Source organism: Mobula birostris, chromosome 20 (assembly GCF_030028105.1).
Source record: "Mobula birostris isolate sMobBir1 chromosome 20, sMobBir1.hap1, whole genome shotgun sequence".
NCBI lineage: Eukaryota > Metazoa > Chordata > Chondrichthyes > Myliobatiformes > Myliobatidae > Mobula > Mobula birostris.
In genome coordinates, this window is record NC_092389.1 from 14,674,187 (window position 1) to 14,696,862 (window position 22,676).

A 22,676-nucleotide genomic window follows, 5' to 3' on the forward strand; every position below is an offset into this window, starting at 1 on the left:
AGGCAGGCATAGCTGGGACCCATGCGAGTGCCCATGGCTACCCCTTTTTTCTGAAAGGAGTGGGAGGAGCAGAAGGAGAAATTATTAAGAGGACAAGTCCTGCCAGATGGAGAAGGGTGGTGGTGGAGGGGAACTGGTTGAGTCTGGTGTCCAGAAAGAAATGGACAGCTTTGAGGCCTTCCTTGTGGGGGATGGAGTTGTACAGGAACTGGACATTCATTGTGAAAATAAGATGATGGGTGACAGGGAACTTGAAATCATTGAAAAGTGTGAAGTGTCACGGATGTAGTTAGGAAGGGACTGAGCCGGGGGTGGGGGGGGGGGGGCGTTGGGGAGTGGAATAAAACTGAGTCGAGGTTTGCAGATGCAAGTTCAGTGGGGCAGGAACAAGTTGAAACAATGGGTCTACCTGGGCAGGCAGGTTTGTGGATCTTGGGTAGGAGGTAGAAACGGGAGGCGCGGTGTAAGGGAACTATGAGGTTGTTGGTAGTGGATGGGAGATCCCCAGAGTTAATAAAGTCGGTGATGGTGTGGGAGACAATGGCCTGGTGCTCCTTAGTGGGGTCCTATTCAGGGGTAAGAGTTGGTGTCAGAGTTGTCACCTCGTCTCAGCAAGGTAGAGGTCAGTCCACCAGACTACTACAGCACTCGCTTCTTCCCTGTGTCTATATGCCAGATAATAAACTTTTACTTAAATTCAACCCCACAGACGATACTGAATATGTCGGTAGAAAGTTGTTCTGCCTCTTGTCCCAAAGGGCTCTGTGTAATTATTTTGGTTTCAGCACTAAATTCGATCCCTTTTAATCAGCCAGTTGTCCCTGCAGCAACCACGTACACGGGGTCTCTGCTCACTCTAACCCCAATCTTTGCATGAACTCTCATTCTATTCCCGTTATTATACTGCTAAAGTCAAGGCTGTCAAGTCGAGGAGTGGTAGTGGGGACAAGCTCCCAGTACCTAAAAGTGCTCCTCACGACATGCGCCTCAAATAGCCTCTGACGACCAAGTCCAACTCCTGGCCTTCTCGTGTGGCTTAGCCTCTGAGCCTGGCGGAACTGTTTCCACTGACAGGAGAAGAGGCGAAGGCGGGTCCTGGCGCCTTAAAACAAGTGCTTCGGGTAGACGGAGCTCGTCAGCCTGGGAAGGCAGTCCATCTAAGAGAGGGAAAACTGATTTCAAACCTCCGCTGCCTTGCGGCCATACCCACTGATGGGAAAGGCTTCGGGAGTAAACCCTGAGGACAAATCCGGAGCTGGAGTCCCTAAGGCAGTCCGACGTTGCTTTCAACCTCGTTCTGGCAACTCCTGCGACGACACTGGTGCCAAGCTGTATCGGCCCTTGGACAACATCGGTGTTGTGGAGAAGGGAGACTTGCTGCATGGGCAACTGCCGGTCTTCCATATAACCTTGCCCAGGCCTGCGCCCTGGAGAGACTGAAGCAAGACTTGCCAGGCGCAGATCCATGGTCTCACGAGACTAACGGATGCCATCCAAAGCCAATCATTTCTTAAAATTGGTATGTCTGGTTAAGCAAACCTCTCTCATTGGGTTACCTTCATTTAGACCAAGAACTATGAATTACCCATAAACTCATTGCAATGAATAAATTGCTGATTGACGAGAGACGATCGGCGGATTTGCACGTTGACTTCGTGTCGTGTTTGAACAAAGATATAGTTCAGATTATTGCAGTTCTTTGGATTTAATTGCATTTTCTCAGTTTTTTTTCAATACTGGACTTAAAGTAAGTATCTAAACGTACACCCGTTAAAGACATCCAGTCGGCAGAGCACCAATTAGGGAAGCGGCATGAGGAACCCAATTTTAAATGGAGAGCGTGTATCCACACTTCATGGACGATCACCTCAATGTCAAAAGGAGACAAACTTCCCATTTTTCAATCATGAAATTTCTTCCCCACGATTGCACCATTGCAAAGGACGACTTATCGGTGAAATGTGATTTGTTGCTGTTTGTATTAAAGAAAACAAAAACTCGCAAATTCAAACTTTATTGACGGTTGCGGTTCTACCCTGATACTTCAGATGGACGTGGTTCAAATTCAACAGTGACAAACTGTGAAAATGAATGTGACCATTCCGATAACTTATCAGAAGGTAAAGGCAAAAAGTATTGACAAACATCATACTGTGGTCAGAAGAAAATCCGTGTTCACAAAATATAATATGCATTCCCATCTTGGTCTGTGTTTAATCCACACAGTCTTGCTTACTCTTTTTTTCTCTTTGGTCCGCACCAACACAAGTTATTCACCCCAATTGGCTTATATCAGCCTTCCTGTTTCATACAAGCCTCCTCTTATCCCTATTCCTCGAACCCCCAAAGATTATTATCCGCAACGTAGCTGTTGAAGCTGTGCCAAAAACTTTGAGGTTTAAAGGCTTTTTTCAGATTACAGCAGAAAATGGATTGAAATTGAATTCCATCCGGTGGCGTAGCCTTTACCTGTCCAGTCATGCCAAAGTTCCCAGTCACCATCCGTTCAACCAGATCCACATCCCCAATCTCCCTGCATCCTCACCCAGACCAGCCGTCAGCCCCCTACTCATATTCTTCCTTATGGCCTCCGAGATTTCTACTCAGCTACAGCAAGAGATGGCAACAAAATGGACCATAAGATTGTGAACGGCAGGAGTTGCAAAGGGCATGCACGACCCAAGGTATTCTCAATTGTTTCATCTAGTCTTGCACATTCCATGGTTTGAACATGTTGTCCGCGAATTCCTTATCATAGCTTAATGACGATCTTGTATTTCTTACCCAGAATCTAAGTGAAAAGCTCTTCTCTACTTCTGCCATAGTGAGGCGGCCATTTGCTGTGGTAAGTGCTCTTTTTATCTGAAATTCTATTTTCTAGACTTTGAATGGTGACTGGAAAGAACAAAATCAATTAAAATAACAAAAAATGCATGACTGGTATAATTCTTCACCCAGTTCCTGTGCCTCCAATGGAGAATGAAATTATGTTCGGAGATTGTATGCCTGGAAATAATCTGGCAGGTTCTAATTAATTCAGCAAGGAGTAATTTTGGATAGAGGTCTATATGAGTGAATGTGCTATATTTTCTGCATCAGCAGTAGAAATGTAATTACTGGATCTACACTGAGATAACCGGTGTACATAATCACAAAACTAAGGTAGAAGTGATCACTTACAATTTTTGGTATTGAAACTGAGCATTTTATTGGCCATGATAATTCATTAAGCTTTACAGTACTTAAAATATTCCCTATATTTTTTCAGTCAATAATAATTTTATGCTAACTGCTTTACTAAAATAAAAATATACATGCAGTACAGTTGAGGTTGACTCAGTAATGCAGAGTTTGATTCATTAAGGGGAAGCTTTAGATTAATATATCATATACAGAATAAACCAACATGATTGATCAACATGCAGTTTCCAATATGAGATCAGATGGTAACATAAAATACTGGGATCACTGAAAAGGGGCAGCAAGAAAGTAGCAATAAAGGCATCTTAAAGAGGCAGAGCAATTAATACATTACTAAAAGGCGCATGTGGTATGGCTGTTACTAACCCCTCAAAATCAGGGAGCCCAACTTTGAAAGAGTACCATCTAAGTGGGACCTAATTTTAAAATGATCAAATTATTATTTTTTTAACAGTAATACGAAAAATGGTTCAGCCCTCATAATTACCATAAGACATAGGAGCAGAATTAGGGCACTCAGCCCATCAAACCTGCTGTGCTATTCCACTATGGCTGATTTATTGTCCCTCTCAACCACATTCTCCTGCCTTCTTCCCCCTAATCTTTGATGCCTTGACGAATCAAGAACTTATTAACCTCTGCTTAAATACACTCAGTTGCTTGGCCTCCACAGCTGTCTGTGGTAATAAATACCACAGATAGATTTACCACTCTCTGGCTGAAGAAATTCCCTCATCTCTGTTCTAAATGGATGTCCTTTTATTCTGAGGCTGTTCTATCTAATCCTATACACCCCCTCCCCCACCACACTATAGGAACCATCTTCTCTATATCTTACTGTAATTCAGGCCTTTTAATATTTGATAGGTTTCAATGAGATCCCCTGATCAATCTTCTAAACACCAGTGAGTACAGGCCCAGAGCCATCAAGTGCACCTCATACATTAAGCCATTCATTCTGGGAATCATTCTTGTGAACCTCCTCTGGACCCTCTCCGATGCAGCACATCTTTTCTTAGATAAGGGGCGCAAAACTGCTCACAATACTCCGTGCAGTCTGACCAATGCCTTATAAAGCCTCAACATTCCATCCTTGCTTTTATATTCTAGTCTTGAAATTAATTTCCTTTCATAGTATGGCAATAAGAACAATGAGGATGGACACACCTTTATCCATCATTTTAAAAATCCATTCACTGGCTGTTTGTATTGTTTCCAAGGCTGACACTTATAGCCCATTTTTACTTGCTCTTGAGAAGATGGCTGACAGCTACATTATCATTCAGCCAGCCACACAGATCATTAAGCTTTATCTAGACAGATGATGTAAGGCCATTCAGTAGCCCCACTTTTGCAGAGGCCAGAGCGGCTGTCTCACATTGTGTCTGTGCATACTCTGCATGGTTTATCTCCTGTAGCAAAACTGTGATGCGTCTATATATCTCCAGGAAACTGATCTTTAAAATCCAGGTAGATTCCTTCGCTTTGCCAAGAAATAATATACCATAATGGTGGCGCGGGGGTGGGGGGAACAAGTCAGTTACAGCCTCTGAATGAGTACTGACTGGAGACAGTCACTGACATCTACAACTTGTTGGACATTTCTTAGATTGAGATTTAGACTTTCCTCACCATCACTACCCTTGCATCACAGCAGAAATCCTCAACATTTAGAAATTACATACAAAAGCAATCTGAGTTTACAGATCAATTCACCATCAGCATCCCATATTAAATAATATGTAACATGAAATAATTGCAATCATTCAGAGAATAATGCCATAATCAAATAAACTCGGTGCCCAATTTCACACATTATTAATATAGAGTAACAAATAAATCATCTTAGCTACAGAATGTAAAGTACGGATATAATTCAATATATGCAGATACAACAGTATGAAACTAGACTTGGGGCGAGTTTCTTGCATACTGCAGGCAACTAGTTATTACACACCTCAGATAGTCTTTGAATGCAGCAAATTGCTATATACTAACAATATTCAGCTTGCTTACTTAGAAGACAAGTCCTTTTTTATGTTAACACTTGCTTAGGCCACATCTTGAGTTGGCTCTACATAAGCCTTAATCCAAAATACAAATCAATTCCTTCCAGTGCAGCAAACAATAGATTAAATTGCACACTTTTGTCAAATACTTGCATGGAAGTATCAATGCATTAATATCTTCTCAAAGGAGACAAGCAATGCATTATAAAGCAGGAGAGGAAAATGAACCCTGAGAAGGGATTGTTCACACAGCAATTACACTCAGATAATTAGATTACAGGTGCACAGCAAAAATCATTAAACTCAACAGGATTAAAAAAAACAACATAATTTAGTTCTGTGAACAATACATTAAACATGTGCACAAAATCAAACATAGAATGTAGTAAAGAAACACGAAACATGTTACAAGTACTTAACATCTCCTGGTTGTAAATAACAATGAGACAATACCAAAGGTATTCTCATCTTTCATAGATTTTGATACATTTCTGCCCGCATTAGTAATTGTCATAAATATACATTCACACCCATTTCATATATGTGGGCGTGTAGACTGCAGAGTCAGCTCACTGAATGGAATGCAAAAGCCACATACTGCACATATATGACTGTCAAAGTGCGGTGATTGTGCATATGGAGTCTGTAGCCAGTGTGCAACAACATTCAAAGTGTAAAATTATATTCAACGTGCTGACTACGCAGTTTAGTGCTCATTGCCTATGACATACAAACACCTCAAAGAGGACTGAACCAGATATTGTAAATGCTAAGAAAAGGATACTGCTAAAATGATTTGTCATTGCTTCAAAGATCATAATGCTGTCTTTGCAATATTAAAACTATCAAACTGTGGAGGACATTTAAAATTATCATACTGGACCAGCTCCTTGAAGAGCAATCCAATTCATTCCACTTCTCCGTCCTTTCTCCACTGGCCTGTTTTTTTCCCCCCTTTTTAAGTATATACCCATTTCCCCTTTGAAAGTTGCTGCTGAAATACCAGGTGTCCCCCCACTTTTCGAACGTTCGCTTTACGAAACCTCACTGTTACGAAAAAAGCAGCGCGCGCCCCGAGCAGCCGCTCTCCCCTGGATTCGGAACGGCATTGCTTAAACACATGCCTGTGAGCAGCCATTTGCAAGATGAGTTCTAAGGTATCGGAAAAGCCTAGAAGAGCTCTTAAGGGTATTACACAGCATAAAACTAGACATAATTAAGCATTTTGATCGTGGTAAATGAAGTAAGGACTAAGTGAGTTTGGCTTTGTGGAAGCTGACGAAGATGATGTTGAAGAGGTTTTGGCATCCCATGACCAAGAACTGATAGATGAAGAGCTGATGCAGTTGGAAGAGGAAAGGATAACAATCCAAACCGAATGAGTAATGATAAAGTACGACTTTAATTTTGAAAGGGTACGTCGGTTTAGGGGATATTTGCAAGATGGTTTGAGTGCTTACAAAGAACTGTATGATAGAAAACTGCGCGAGGCTCAGCAGTCAAGCAAGCCTTCAACATCAGACGACCAACCTCGACCTTCAACATCGAGGCGGGCAGTCATAGGAGAAGGTGAGCTGCCTGCTCTAATGGAAACAGACAACGAGATGACACCGCAGTGTCCCACCACCCCAACACCCAGGCCGCGGACAGATACCGATTTGCAGAGAATGCAGCAGTAGCCAGGAGGCACACAGCACATCTTTAAGAAAAACGCCAAAATAAACATGCTAATTAATTAGGTGCAGCCCGACACATAATTGTCAGTTCAGATCGGAGGCGACGCAATCGGCAATGATCTGTGCCTACAATTACGTGTCGGGCAGTACCTAATTAATTAGCTTGTTTATTTCGGCTTTTTTCTTAAAGATGTGCTGGATGCGTCCCGGCTACCGCTGTACCACTGCATGCTTCGCGGCAATGTATCGCTCGGCAGCCTGGAGGGTGGGGGCCACTGCACCACCCAAACTCCGACAAGTCTAACACACCATCATCAGTGTGCTCGGCGCTGCCTTCCCGATTCCGGTGAGTGATACTACACTGTACATACATTATTTCTACTGATTTGACAGCTTCATAGCTTAAAGGTTACTGGAGAGCGCTTGCGCTGTGTTTTTGCTGATGGCGCTTGCGTGAGATTTTCGCTACGGAGAACAGTTCAGGCAATGATTGTGGTAAAGTATTTCAACTTTATACAAGCTGTGTATTTATCACATCATTCCTGCTTTTACTATATGTTACTGTTATTTTAGGTTTTGTGTGTTATTTGGCATGATTTGGTAGGTTATTTTTGGGTCTGCGAACGCTCACAAAATTTTCCCATATAAATAAATGGTAATTGCTTCTTCGCTTTACAACATTCTGGCTTACAAACCGTTTCATAGGAATATTCCACCTTCGGATGGCGGGGGAAACCTGGTACATGCTGTGGATTGTTTTAAAAAACTGTTTTAAGGATAATATAGTCTCTTTTTGATGGCAAGAGGGTGAGTGATGGAACTGAAACGATGGCATGGTATTATCCAGTGCTAACTATGAGCAAGAACTATTTGTACTCTGAACATAATCCCAGCTTTCTGTTCTCCACAGAGCTGTTCACAATAATCGTATTGCCTGACACTAGTGACTTACGTTCATAAAACCTTAAAAGATTGGTAATTAAACAATTACATAAAGGCTCTAACTCCAGATTTGTGTTACCTCACTCAATATTTGCTTTCATGTAATACAGTGCACAGTAATTAGTGATACTTTACACCATCGTATTCAATAATCACATTATACCACGCCTCTAATGACCGAAGACTGATGGCAATCTCAGCCTCTGTAATTACCGGATTGCCTCAAACAGATTTATCTTATGTTCATCACAGAAACTTTCTTCCATCCCTGGCAGGAACTTTGATCTTTATTGTGAACTAGTTTCAGCATTAATTGGTACCTATACATGAATCACTAACCCTTTTACAGTTACAATTGTGAAAACATACTGTAACCCAGCAACACTTTCATTAACAAACAAAATATTTGTGTAAAAATTGTAAAGATTGTGAGTAAATTCACAAGACTATTTTGTTTTTGGTTCTACATGAATCTCATCTCCATCTCGAATGCTAAATGAGTGAAGGGCACGTGTGTTGTATTTCATTTCTTCTGGTCCAAAGGCTTTTACCATGTCTTGGTCAATGTAATACAAGCGCATATTATTGGTTGACAATTGCACGACATTCCGAAGTTGTTTCTTCAGATCAGCCACAGTCTGATCGAGACGAATGCTCATCACTTCAACTTTACCCTCAAAGTGAACTTCTACTTTAGCACGACTCTGGGGTCGGAGGTCAACCACAGCCAATGGTTCCAATACACCATATTGTGTTACCAGTTCGTGATATCTGGAACATAAATGAACAACCATTATAATTAGATGGTTAGACCTAGCCCAAATACTAGTGCTAACCAGGAGAAATGAAAACTAAGGTAATATTACAGGCTGCTCAAGGCCTTTCCTCAAAACTGGCCAATTTTGCAGAAGCTGCAACGGCTGCTCATCTTAAAATGGTTGAATTCAATGCTAAAATCCTGAAGGTTGTGAAGTGTGACACTTCATGGACCTTATACTGATCTAGCAGTACCCAATGTAAGAGGCCAAAAGCAGAGATCAGAGAGGGGCAGAGAACTGAAAATGGTAGCTGGAAGCTCATGATAATCTTTGCACGCTAAATGGTTATAAAGTGATCAAATCTAGTTTTGTTTTCAGTGTACAGACTATGTTAACACTGTTCTCTCCACAGTTGCTGGCTGACAAGCAATTTCTTAGTCCAGTGTCCAGCTCATATCTCATAATTCCAGAACACTGCCTTGCTCTCTACTGTTCTCAGTTATCGTTTCCAGATCCTTCAGATGATCTTCAATTGACCATACTCATTCAGCTGGTGCTGGTATCAACACCACTTCCACCATTCAGTTTCTCTTCATCTCTATGCTAACACAGCCCAATCACAAGTGTTGCTTTACGGCTCAAGCCAAGTTAACCTTTCCTGGTTCTCATGAATGGCTATTGACAAAAACATTAACCATGTTTTCCTCACCACTAATGCTGCCTGACCTGCTGAGTATTTCCAATATTTTCTGTATTTTTATCTCCATCCCCCCAGATTTCCAGCTTCTACATTTTTTTTCCTGCTTTTAGAAAAGGACACAACAGGACGAGTTGAATAGCTCATGTGGAGATTAAACATGAGCAAAATCTTGTTCTTTTTTTGTGGAGTCAATGTAAGTCTACAATTCTGTTCTGTATTTGTAAAATGAAAGACAAGGTTATACATTATATTGCACTCCATAGAAAGTCATCAATACATGTATTCAAATAATATACCAGAAATCAGCTAATTATCCTAATTTTTTTTTATCCTGAATGCTTTTCCTTTCACTTGCTGCATGTTTCTTTTGCTGTCTTACCTGCTTGCAAATCAGTTAAAAGCTCCCTCACAGGACTTATGACATGCTCATCCAACCTCAGATCAGCTCATTATCCCAAGAATTTGAACTCATCTCTTCTAGACATCATTTCATCAATGCAAATAAATGTCACATTATATCCATGCAGATATAATACAATTGCTGAGAGTAATCAGATAACTTGATACTCAGGATCTTGTTCTTCAGTCTGTCACTTAAAGTTTGAAACTTCTTTTGGTATTCAAACTTCTTTTGGTTTAAGCTGAACTATGTAGTGCTTTCTTCAATGCGTTGTGTCCTAATGTGGACTTCTACCATTTTGTGCTTCAGCATCACAGCAAGTTGCTTTTATATGATTTCTTGCAAATCTATTTCTTTTTTCAAAATTACATGTCCACTATTCTGGAAGTTACTGATGCAGTGCATAAAGAGAAGTCTTATGTACATGACTGAACTCCACATATCAGATTTTTAACTGGAACTTGAAGTTTTTCTGACAACAACAGGAAGCATTTGAGTGGGAGAACAGATATTCTGGATTGGTGGACAATGAAAAGGTTGCCCTTCAAGGAATGGTAAAGAACACCATTTCTTTCCTGCTGTTACCTAAACTTGAAAGTACCAGCTATACTGCTTGAAAGGAACATAGAATGATAATAGCAGTGAAGTGTGAGTTAGGCAAAAGTGTAAAAATTGTGAATGCTAACTAAATACAGTAACAAGAGTTGGTAAATAAACATGGATCACAAGGTGACTTCAAACTAAAATACAATTTTAAAACAGGTTTCATCAAAGGATGTAAAGAATTAAAAAGAACGGCAGCACTAATCTGATCTCATCGAAAACATGCATTTGCTTTAAATATGCAAATTTTAGGAAGTCGCTTTAACCTTAGGAGTAAGTCCTTTGACACTACACAATGATGCCACTTGGCCTGAAACATTAAAATTGTGGATAATCAATTTTATTTTAGAAATAAGGAAAAAAAAGAGTAAAATGATAATGATATTACAATGACACACAATTCAACTGTAACACACACAAACTGCTGGAGAAACTCAGCAGGTCAGGCAGCGTCTATGGAGAGGAACAAAGTGTCAACCTTTCTGGCCAAGACCCTTCAGCAGGAATGGAAAGGAAAGGGTAGAAGAACCCTTTCACACATGTCGACTGAGTGGGTTAGAGTATCTCCTCTCTTCCAGCAGGGATTGATGGACAAGGGACGATGCCTTGGAATCTGAACAAAAGTAAAGCAAATCCAGGTAAGAATAAATTCACACTAAGATTGAAATATGGAATTTTAAAAGGAGCAGATTCTATACAATTCAGAATCAGTATAAAATGGCTGCACAGGTTCCTCAGAAAACAGCACTGTGTGCAGCACCTGAGCTCTTCACTGTTGAGAATTAGCCCAAAAGGCCCTACACTAGCAATCATACCAATGACTTCTTGAGAGCCTTATTAAACTCAGCTAGAAAAGGACTCAATTCCTCAGAAAAATCGAACAAGAGTAGTTCAATGCAAAAACAAATTGATTTGTTGATTATGAAAGGAATATCATTTTAGTAATAAGTTTGTAATTGACCAGATAACAGCTTAAAAGTTGATTATTTCCTGTGTGTTATAAAGAGCGAGTGTGAGAATGAAACACTGTCCCTGGAGAATTTGAAGCTGTCCCTATCAACAAATAAGGCAATATGAGCAGATCATGGGAGAGTTGGGCTCATACAAAGCGGAACAGAAAGCTGTTGTTTGAAAGGGACATTCCAGCACCTGAAAGTGTCTCTGGAGATCTGAACTTGACCGGCTCCACTTTCACTCCAAAAGCACTTCACTAACAGAGTTGCTCCCAGTTAGAACCATTTGCAGTCCTGGACAATATGAGCATTCTTCCAAACTTAAAATGGAGATAATCAGAAGCTGAAATGATACCTTAAGCAAGGAATTCTTTCCAATTCTGTTAATCAAATCCATTTTGTCACTTGGCTGACAGCCACTTTCCCAGCCTGCTCGTTCTACACCAAAATCCCCATATGCGCAATGATTTCACTTGCACACGCATAAAGATTCTGAAAGTACACTTTGAGAGACTGATTCAATGAGGACATAAAAATACTTTAGAGTTTAAAATAACAATTGAATCATATAAAACATGATCTAGATCTTGAGCAACAAGAAACCGTGGATCATAGCAGGGAATAAACAAATAGTCTGACTATCAATATCAAAACCTAAAAAGAAATACGTTTAAATTATATTTTGTAGTGTGCTTAGTGATCAATAGCATCTAACTAATAAGGCAGTGTGTGAAATACAGAATGAGATTTCCTTACCAGTGGAATAAGAGCTTGACAAACAATACAAATGTATTACTAAGGACTAAAAAACCAGGCTCCAGCATTATCTTGGCCTTTTCCCTTTATGTTTCATGCAAACAAAAAACACAGGAGGCAAATGATGAGTTTTCTTTCAGCAGGGATCACGGCATAATTAGTTTTTGGCAAAAACAGAACATTGCTATTCAGAAGAATAAATACTTTCTTAGAGAGGTTGCCCACTGACACACTGCATTTCTCAACCTTTTCTCTTCAGAAAGTGAACCAATTGTATGCCAAACTCATTCGTACTGATATTTTGCAATCCAGACTTGTTAGCATCCTATAATGCTATTACCTTTTACTTCTGCTTTTGGAATTTTGCTTGTGGCTCCTCATAACTGAGCCATTCACTAATATAAATAATTCAACTGCTTTCATCATTGCAATAAGCTTGTGAATTAACTATCTTACGCCTCCCCCACCTGTGTGCCAATGAATGACCATCTTATATGATGACTTCCCCTAAATATCTATGGCATGAAGCACAAAAAGGTAACGGTGTTCATTGGAGTCATGCTATCCGTGGGTATATATAATCAGTCAAGTTAAGGCAATTGAATCAGAGGCATTTCCATTGATTGGACTGCGGCAAGTTCATTAAAATTATCTTTACAGAACAGGCTTGATTTTGATTTGCTGTTGTTTTGATCCTTGTTGTGTTGTGTTATTCTGCTGAGCGTTGTGGACATGCAATGTTGGCACCGAAATGTGTGGCGATACTTGCAGGCTGCCCCAGCACACCCTTCAGTTTGTCGGTTGTTAACACAAAAAATGCATTTCACTGTATGTTTTGATGTACACATGATAAACAATCTTGAATCTTTTTAGAAGTGAGCCTCAAATTTAGTAGATTGCTTCAGTAGTTGAGTTAACTTCAAGATCCTTTTACTGTGCAAGAGCAGATAATCTAAGAATTAGCATTAAGCAAAACAATACTTTTTTTTGTTCAGGATAGACACAAAGATACACTAAGCTCCAAAAAAGTCTGCAAAGCACTGGTCCTCTACCAGCCAGACTAGTGACATCTCTAGTTTGAGTGCACCACTTGAAATGAATTTGAACAGGTCTGACCACAAAGGCAAAGTTAATCTGAAAGCTGATTTCCACTGGAGATAGAAATTGGAGAATCTACACCTTTGATGCCAGATTGCCCCTAAATACAATAAGTGGAATAATTTGATAAGATACTGATGAATAAGAAAGGAAAGAATAAACAAAAGCAAAGAGTACTATTAGGTTGGCAAAATGAGTGCCAACTATCATTCAGGAACTCATTTGGAAAGATATTAGATGTTGGATTGTGATTACAAGTTATAAGGCATTGGAAATTATGGAAGGATGAAAGACTGCTGAGCTAAGTTTCAGGTGGAACTGATCCAGAAATACTATATTATTTTTTAGGTGCTAGGAAAAAGATGAAAAGAAATACACCAACAAATGGTAAAATCCTTGCAGGGAAAAGGAAAGGATCTACAGATGTAGCTACCTAGATCTCTAAAACAGGCGTCCCCAACCTGGGATCCATGGACCCCTTGGTTAATGGTACAGGTCCATGACATAAAAAAGGTGGGGAACCCCTGCTTTAAAAGGAAATTCTAGAAAATTAATTTATTTTAAGATTAAATACTGCAAGACTGCTTGGGAATAAAACCCCATCAGCGAGGTTCAGGACATTTACTAGGAGGATGATAAAGTACTAGAGCTAAACTGGTTTTATCTGTGGTTTGGAGGAGAATTGCTGGAATGGTTGCTGATACAAAGATTTCTGCAGTCTTTGCAGTGAAGAAGTCAGAAGTCACTTGACTTCCAGATTCTTCATAAAAATGTCACACAGTACAAACATTACAGAGGACAGGGGAAATAGATTTGATAACAGTGAATGGATGAAAAATGATGTGGGAGTACAGTTGAGGAAATAGGGAGGGAATAAAGGGGACATGAGATATCATTGGAAGATATGGTAAAGGAGAATCCTAAAAACGTAGGCAGCAGGTAATTGGGTGACCATCAGGAAAGGGAGAGGAGATGCAGGATTCCCCACAGCCATTCACCTCAGCAACAACTGTTATCATTTTGGATGCTGCTGGGGGAATAACTAGAGAAGGGCATTAGCCAGGTCTGTGGCATATCAACTGGTTCTAATGCACAGAAGGGAAGTGTGGAGCCAAGAGTGCTCTAGTGTTGGAAACTTGACAGTTAGGAGGACAGATAGGAGATTCTTTGGCTGTGCATAAGACTCCAGGATGGTGTGTCATCTCCCAGGTGCTGGGATCAAGAATGTCCTCAAGTGGTTGTGGAACACTCTTAAGGGGCAGGTTGAGCACCCAAAGGTAATACATTGGTACTGATGACATAGGTAGAAAAGGAGTTGAGATCCTGCAGAATGCATACAGAAAATTAAAAAACAGGATGTCAAGGATTGTAATCTTTGGACTATTTCTAATGCCATGAGCTAGTGAAGTTAAGAATAGGAGGAGAGGGCAGATGAATGTGTGGCTGAAGAGATGAAGCATGAGGAAAGGATTCAGATTCTTAGACTACTGGAATCTCTTCTGGGGCAGAATTCACTTGTAGAAGAGAAAAGGGTTGCATCTGAACCAGAGGGGTAATAATAGCCTGGCTAGAGAGCCCGGGGGACACTGGGGATTACGGGGACACTGAGAGACAGGATCTATCTGCATTTAGATATTTAGATGTGTTAGGGTTCATCATCATGACTTTGCACACGGGAAATCATGCCTCTCAAATTTGATTCAATAAGGGCAGGGTGATAGACATTCTCTACATGGACTTCAAAGGTTTCAAAGGTACATTTAATGTCAGAGAAATGTATACAATATACATCCTGAAATTCTTTTACTTCCCAACCATCCATGAAAACAGAGGAGTGCCCCAACGAATGAATGACAGTTAAATGTTAGAACCCCAAACACCCCCCCAGCTCCCCCCACCCACGCATAAGCAGCAGCAAAGCAATGATCCCCCCTCCCCCACCAGCAAAAAAAGCATCGGCACTCCCCACCGAGCACTCAAGCGTGCAGCAAAGCATCAGACTTGTAGTACCACTTCTCATTCACCCGGTAATTCGACATACCACAGGCTTGCTCTCTCCCTCATAAGGGAAATAAAGGTGTTCCTGTTCCCTAGACTTTAGCATAGTTTTTGCCTTTGATAACGTGCCACGTGGTAGGCTGGTCAGAAGGTTACAACACATGAAATCGGAGGTGATCTAGTGAATTGGATATAAAATTGATTCGGTGGTAGGAAGCAGAGGATGGTAGTAGAGGGTTGTTTTTTTCAGTTTGGAGGACTGTGACCAGTGTTGGAGCTCAGAGATCACTGCTGGGTCCTGCTGACTGTTATGTATATTAATGACATGGATAAGAAATTTGGTGGGATGATCAGTTAAGTTTGCAGATGACACCAAAATTAGTGGTATGAAGATTACTCAAGGTTATAACGGAATATAAATCAACAGGGAAAGTAGGCAAAGGAATGGCAGATGAAATTTAATCCAGACAAGTGCAAAATGATACATTTTGGGAAGTTAAGAAGGCAGAACATACAGTGAATGGCACAGCCCTGGACAGAATTATACAACAGAGAGACCTAGGCATACAAGTACTTAGTTCCCAGTGGAAACATCATTAGATAGAGTGGTGAGAAGGGGAGATGGCATGCTTGTTTTCATCATTTAGGGCACTGAGAACAACAGTTGAGATGTCATGTAATGGACAATGGTGAGGCTGTACCTCAAGTACTGTGTGCCATTGTGGTTGCCACAGATAGATGTGATTAAGCTGCAGAAAAAAATATCACAAGAATGTTGCTGAGAGTGGAGGGCTCGAGGTATAAGGAAAGAATGCTTTCTCTGGAGTATAAAATCATGAGGGGCAGAGATAGGGTGTACATTCAGTGGAAAATTTATTAGGTACACCTGTACACCTGCTTGTAAATGCAAATATCTAAATAGCCAATCATGTGGCAGAAACTCAATGCATAAAAGCATGCAGACATGGTCAAGAGGTTCAGTTGTTGTTCAGACCAAACACCAGAATGAGGAAGAAACGAGGAAGTGACTTTGACCGTGGAATGATTGCTGGTGCCAGATGGGGTGGTTTGAGCATCTCAGAAACTGCTGATCTCCTGGATTTTCATGCACAACAGAGGTTACAGAGAATGGTGCAAAAAGCAAAAAAACACATCCAGTGAGCGGCAGTTCTGTGTGTGAAAATGCCTTGTTAATGAGAGAGGTCAGAGAAGAATGGCCAGACTGGTTCAAGCTGACAGGAAGGCGACAGTAACTCAAATAACCACACGTTACAACAGAGGTGTACAGAAATGCAACTCTGAATGTACATGTCGAACCTTGAAGTGGTTGGACTACAACAGCAAAAGACCACATACACTCAGTGGCCACTTTACTAGGTACAGGAGGTACATAATAAAGTGGCCACTGAGTGTATATTCATTCTTTTTATTCCAGAGTAGGTGAGTGTAAAACTACAGTGTACAGGTTTAAAGTTGGAGATTTAAAGGGGACCTGAGGGGCAACTTTTTCCACACAGGGTGGTACGTATATGGAATGAGACGCAAGAGGAAGTCGTAGGGTTGAGTGTAATCACAATACTTGAAAGACATTGGGAAGGAAAGGACTAGAGGGATATGGGACAAATGTAGACACAGGTAAGCAACCTGGTTGGCACGGAGGGGTTGGGTCAAAGGGTCCACCGTCCATGCTGAACATCTCTATCACTCTAAATGTCCCATCCTTTAACTGATAATGCTAATATTTCACTAGGTTTTTGGGACATTGAATCTTTCACCACTTTAATACAGAAGCAGATCCATAGTGGTTAGAATGGCACTGAATAACCAAATGGAAAAGAACAGTAAAATGATACATGGAAATGGCAAGGAAATGAAAAATACTTATGCATAACAGATAGACGTTACACAGTTGTAATCACGGAAGTGGCTTCTTCCGTGCTGTTTATCAAGACACGACACATACCATGGCCAAAGGTAACTTTCTATTGTAGAAGCATAGAAAACCTACAGCACATTACAGGCCCTTCGGCCCACAATATTGTGCCGACCATGTAACCTACTCTAGAGACTGCCTAGAATTTCCCTAGCGCATAGCCCTCTATTTTTCTAAGTTCCATGTACCTATCTAAGAGTCTCTTAAAAGACCCTATTGTATCCACCTCTACCACCTTTGCTGGCAGTGCATTCCATGCACCCATCTCTCTGTGTGGAAAAACTTACCTCTGATATCCCCCCCTTGTACCTACTATGCCCCCTCGTAATAGCCATTTCAGCCCTGGGAGAAAAAGCCCTTGGCTATCCACATGATCAATGCCTCTCATTATCTTATACACCTCTATCAGGTCACCTCTCATCCTCCATTGCTCCAAGGAGAAAAGGCCAAGTTCACTCAACCAATTCTCATAAGGCACGCTCTCCAATCCAGGCAGCGTCCTTGTAAATCTCCCCTGCACTCTCTCTTTAGTCCACGTCCTTCCTGTGATGAGGTGACCAGAACTGAACACAGTACTCCCCAAGTGGGGTCTAACTAAGCTCTTGTATAGTTGTAGCATTACCTCACGCCTCTTGAACTCAATCCCATGGTTGTTGAAGGCCAACACACCATAAGCCTTCTTAACCACACTGTCAACCTGCGCAGCATCTTTGAGTGTCCTATGGACATGGACCCTAAGATCTCGCTGATCCTTCATACTGCCAAGAGTCTTACCATTAATATTATACTCTGTCTTCAAATTTGACCTACTTATGTTACTTCTTAGTTCAATATTCAGGTCCTGATTACTTTCCTTAACAAATAATTTTAAGTTTCAGTCATACTTCTGTTACCTCTCTCAGAACTCAGGATTACTCAAACTGGGTTCGCGAATCAGTAAGACTAGAGTTCTGAGGAAGAGTACTTGGGGTCCTTTCATTGGTGAGTCTGGAGTTCCTGTGGTTGATGACAAGGATCGAGGCCTAAGAGTCAAATTGGAGGTCGAGGTCTGCTGGCCGGAGCCCAGACTCTGCAAATCCCTGCAAGTCCACTGGAATAGTCAAAGGCCCAATGTCTGCGTGTCCGTGTTGAAATCTGTGTCCGCTGAAGGCTGAAGAATATGACTGTCTTGGGGTGAGAGAACTGTGCACGTGTGTGGGAGGAGGAACAGGGCTTGTTTTGCTGTTTTGTTGCTTGTTGCGTTCTGTTTTGAGTTTTGTGTTGTTCTGCCAAGCATTGTAGGCATGCTAAATTGGCGCTCGAATGTGTGGCGATACTTGCAGGCTGCCCCCTGTACACCCTTTTCACTGTATGTTTTCAATGCATATGTGACAAATAAACTTGAATCTTGAAACATTCTCATTCCACAAAAAAATAAGACTCACACCTAAAGCTATCGAACATCAAATGTTTAATAAAGCAGCTTTTCACTTCGAAGCCAGTCACCCTTCAAACCACTGCAGCCTATTTAACATACATTTACAAGCAACGCCAACGATAAATTGTAAGTCACATCGCAAGGTTAAATGTCAGTCAGAAGATGATGACATTGGTATTTTACAATGAATCGTTTCTTTGTGCAGCTTACAAATAGCTAGTAGCTGCAAATGTCAGGATACATTACTTCAACCAATTACAGTGCAATTCTACACAATGACAAAGCAAATAATGAGGTGCAGACTTTATTAAAGGATCGGGCATAATCTGCACCATAAAAAAGAAACAATGAAACTGGGGATCTCTTATTAAAGGCTTTATTTTCTTCATTTTAAGGATACTTAGAAATTGTTGAGAGATACGTTACTCAATACAACGTCCAGCTATTCTCAAGTTATACAGCAATTCTGCAATGATTGGAACCTGAACAACATTATTTTGTTACTTCCCATCTGCATCATTCAGGCTCCAATACCAGGTAAGCAGCAAAATAAAATTTGCTCACCTATTTAAATTTCAAGCAGGTTAACATTTTCAGCTTCTACATTCCTTCAAAGTTAATTTTAACTTTGGTTAAGTGTTTGATCTGTTCAAATTTGGTCAGACTCTTGTTGCTTGAAAGATACTCCCTTACTGTCAGATTAATAATTAATATCAGCTTGTTACTCACTGTACTTCCCAGTAAAGTGAAAAAAAAACTGGTTTGGTACAGCATACATCATGTCTCTCATTACTTTTGAGTTTATGGTGTCACTGAAGTCTAGATATGCATATTTAATTGGTGAATTCCAGTGTAGGATAGTGCTACCAGATGCACATCACACTTGCTGCCCCTGGAAATGTTCATAATTGATCCAAAAGTCCTTGAGCTGAGTCTTTTAAAGCATAGTTTCCAACTGTATTAACCACATCACTTCAAAGTAGCTCTCAGATATGTTATTAAATGAGCAAATGTACCAAATTTATTCATTTAATAGACCAATTCTGAGGGGCAGACTGCTGCTTTCCTGGAGCAATCACACTCAGCTGATGCCAACCAAAATGACACCGCTAAGGCTAGAAGTAGACTCCTCTACGTACTGTACATAGCCATGCTTCTTAAGCTCCTTGGCACTTCCTGTATATCCGTCTAAGAGAGAGGAAAGCAGTTTCCTTCTCCATGAAGCCTGCATTTCTGTCATTCTCAGAAAGGCTTGCCTCTCTTGAGCTGTCTTGCCATTATTATCTGTTATTGCTGACAAACACTGGGAGTTTCATCACATGCAGACCCCTCTAACGCACTACCCAACCTCTGTGAAGAGGACATCGCCACTCATGGGCTGGATGTAGATAAGGAAGTGGAAAGTCAAAGGTGAATTAAAGAAAAACACAAATCCTGTTAAGGTCAAGTCATGATTGCCAAATTTAACTGGAGCCATTTAATGTAAGGGGGAAAGTTTGTTGACTATATGGATTTTTAGAAATATCTGCATGCAATTCTCTGCATGAAGCTTCATGACTGGGCTATTGTTCCTTTTGATACATAGCAAAAAGTTAAACCTGGGTATATGGAGCAAGCTTTCAAATAGATCAGAAGAAATACAGTATTTAAACTGGAAAAGGGAGCAAAGGAATAGCAGATGGAATTTAACACAGAAGTGTAAAGTGATGCATTTTCTGAAGTTAAATTCGGGCATTACAGTGAATGGCGGAGTCCCATGTAGTGTAGATGTACAGAGACACTCTGGGCAGTGCAAGGACCCCTGAAAGTGGCAACACAAGTACACAAAGTGGCAAAAGTGTATGGCATGCTTGTCCTCATTGGCGGAGGCACTGAATATAAGGGTTAGGACGCTATGTTGCAGCTTGACCATACACTTCCCTACACTATATTCCATCTGCCACTTCTTTGCCCATTCTCCCTATCTGTCCAAGTCCTTCTGCATATACCCAGAAGGGTCAGTTCCAGAGAGCAAAGATTTTAGGTAAATTGCAAAAGGCCAGAAATAATATTAGAGAAGATATAAGTTGAGAGTTATTGTAATCTGGAATGCACTGCTTGAAAAGACAAAGGAAGCAGATTCAACACATGTTTATACTACTGCTTGTCTTATAATCAGACATCCCACCCTGCAAAAACTCATTTCAGGGAGGTAGCACCATCAATTTGCGGGAGACTCCCGGAACTTCCGGGAGAGGTGGGATGTCTGTATAATAGTGCTAGTCACATTATACTATTTTACATAAACATGCATCTTGCACTTTTTGTCCACCTGCCAATCTACAGGCCATGACACTCAGGGACGTGCTATTTTATGACTGTATGTGCTGAATCATAACTGTATGTGCTGCGTTTTGCACCTTGGCCCCAGAGGAACAATCCTTCACTTAGCTGTATAACTGTATACATGTAATAGCAATATACTTGAACTGCAGGTAAACATGCAGATTTTGGAAGTACCAGCTCATAGAGATGGTGGAGCTAAAAGCTAAGATCTAATGTCAGATAGTTAAGCTGCAGGGATGGTTAAGATGATCCAGTTTCACTGGGATGAGCCATCAAGGAAATGTGGTGAAAAGGGAATGGAAATTAAGCCATCTGAAAATTGGATTAAAGAGCTCAATCTCAAGCTCACAGCACACTGTTTCAGACTATAACCAGTGTTGTCATAGTGCTGTGAGAAGGAAAATGAGATTCAAGCAGACATGAAAGGGTTCTGGAGAAAAAGATCTTGATGCTGAAAAGCAAGCAGACAGATCTTAGAGATGAAAGAAGAGCTACAGATGAAAGGAAAGTTAGAGATAGCTGGTAGTTGACAATGAGGTAGAGACTTTTTCCTCCAGTACACTAGGTATGCGAGAAGAGCCATCAAAAGAGCAGAATCTTGAGGGGAGATTGTCAATAACAATGGCTGAGTGTCAGTATGGAAAAATAACAGGGTGTATAGCAGAGTAAGGCCATAAGCGGAAGCTGCAGAAGTTGTGAGGGACTCAAGAGAAGCTGGTATAGTACTTAGGAAAATGTAACAGCAATCTCAAACTTTGAGTCAAAAGCTCAAGTTCTTCACATCATCGAGGAAGTGAAACCAAAAGCAGAAGAGGGGTAATTGACAAGGTAGTTAAAAGTAAAGATATTATATCCTGATTGTCCAACATTTCAGGATGATGCATCAGGAGGTAACAATTTTAGGGGTGCAGTAAACAGACGGAACCACAAGAGACTTTAGTAAGGCAGGGATGGTAGGATAATAATCACTGGAACTTAATGCAAAGAGAGGCAACAGAAAAGATTCTGAGGAGTGATAAAAAGGTGAATACTGAGAAAATATTTCCAATTTTTGTGAAAACTGAGGACTGAAGCTGTAGTTTCCAAATAAGGGGTCATGAACTTTGGATGGAGATGCGTTTTAATTCTTCTGTTACAGGGTCTAAAATTTTGGAATTCTCTGTCACAGAGGGCTGTGGAGGCCAAGTCATGGAATATTTTCATGGTAGAGATAGATTTTTGGCAAGGCAAGGTTTACAGAACATAGAGCAATACAGAACAAGAACAGGCCATTCAGCTCACAATGTTGTGCCAAACCAGCTAAAAAGCAAATCAAAAACACCCAAACACTAATCCCTCCTACCTACGCCATTGTCCATATCCTTCCATCTTCCTTACATCCATGTGCCTATCCAAATGTCTCTAAAAAACCTCTAATGTACTTGCCTCTACCACCATATCAGGCAGTGCATTCCAGGCATCCACAACTCTGAGTAAAGAAAATTTACCCCTCACATCCCCCTTGAACCTACCCCATCTCACCTTCAATGCATCCCCACTGGTATTAGACATTTCAGCTCTGAGACACAGATACTCTCTGTCCACTCTATCTATTTCTCTCATAATCTTGTAAAGCTCTATCAGATGTCCCCTCAGACTCCGACGTTCCAGAGAAAATAAGCCAAGTTTATCCAGCCTCCCGTGATAGCACATGCCCTTTAAACCAGCCAGCATCCTGGTAACCCTCATCTGCACCCTCTCCAAAGCTTCAACGTCCTTCCTATAGAGGGGTGACCAGAACTGTGTGCAATACTCCAGATGTGGCCTCACCAGAGTTTCATAAAGTTGCAACATAACCTCCTGACTTTTGAACTCAGTGCCTCGACTAATAAAAGGAAGCGTTCCATAAGCTTTCTTAACCACCTTAT

General features: G+C 40.9%; 1 protein-coding gene and 1 long non-coding RNA gene across 3 annotated transcripts in view; one reads left to right on the plus strand and one right to left on the minus strand.

The window, feature by feature from the left end:
• The window catches only part of LOC140185072 (tubulin-specific chaperone cofactor E-like protein), a 140,307-nt gene that overhangs the window by 69,782 nt on the left and 47,849 nt on the right, over nt 1-22,676 (minus strand). The window contains exon 8 of one of the 2 annotated variants that reach the window (XM_072238312.1): nt 7,066-8,599. The exons of the other annotated variant lie outside the window; for it this stretch is intronic. Within the exon in view, the coding sequence (XP_072094413.1) occupies nt 8,275-8,599 (325 nt within the window). The 3' untranslated portion in view covers nt 7,066-8,274. Of the gene's footprint in view, nt 1-7,065; nt 8,600-22,676 lie in introns of those variants that run through there. 2 annotated transcript variants of the gene reach the window in all.
• Nucleotides 18,710-22,676, plus strand: part of LOC140185075 (uncharacterized) — a 37,609-nt gene continuing 33,642 nt past the window's right edge. The window contains exon 1 of the long non-coding RNA XR_011882489.1: nt 18,710-18,981. This is a non-coding gene — a long non-coding RNA (uncharacterized lncRNA). The remainder of the gene's footprint in view (nt 18,982-22,676) is intronic.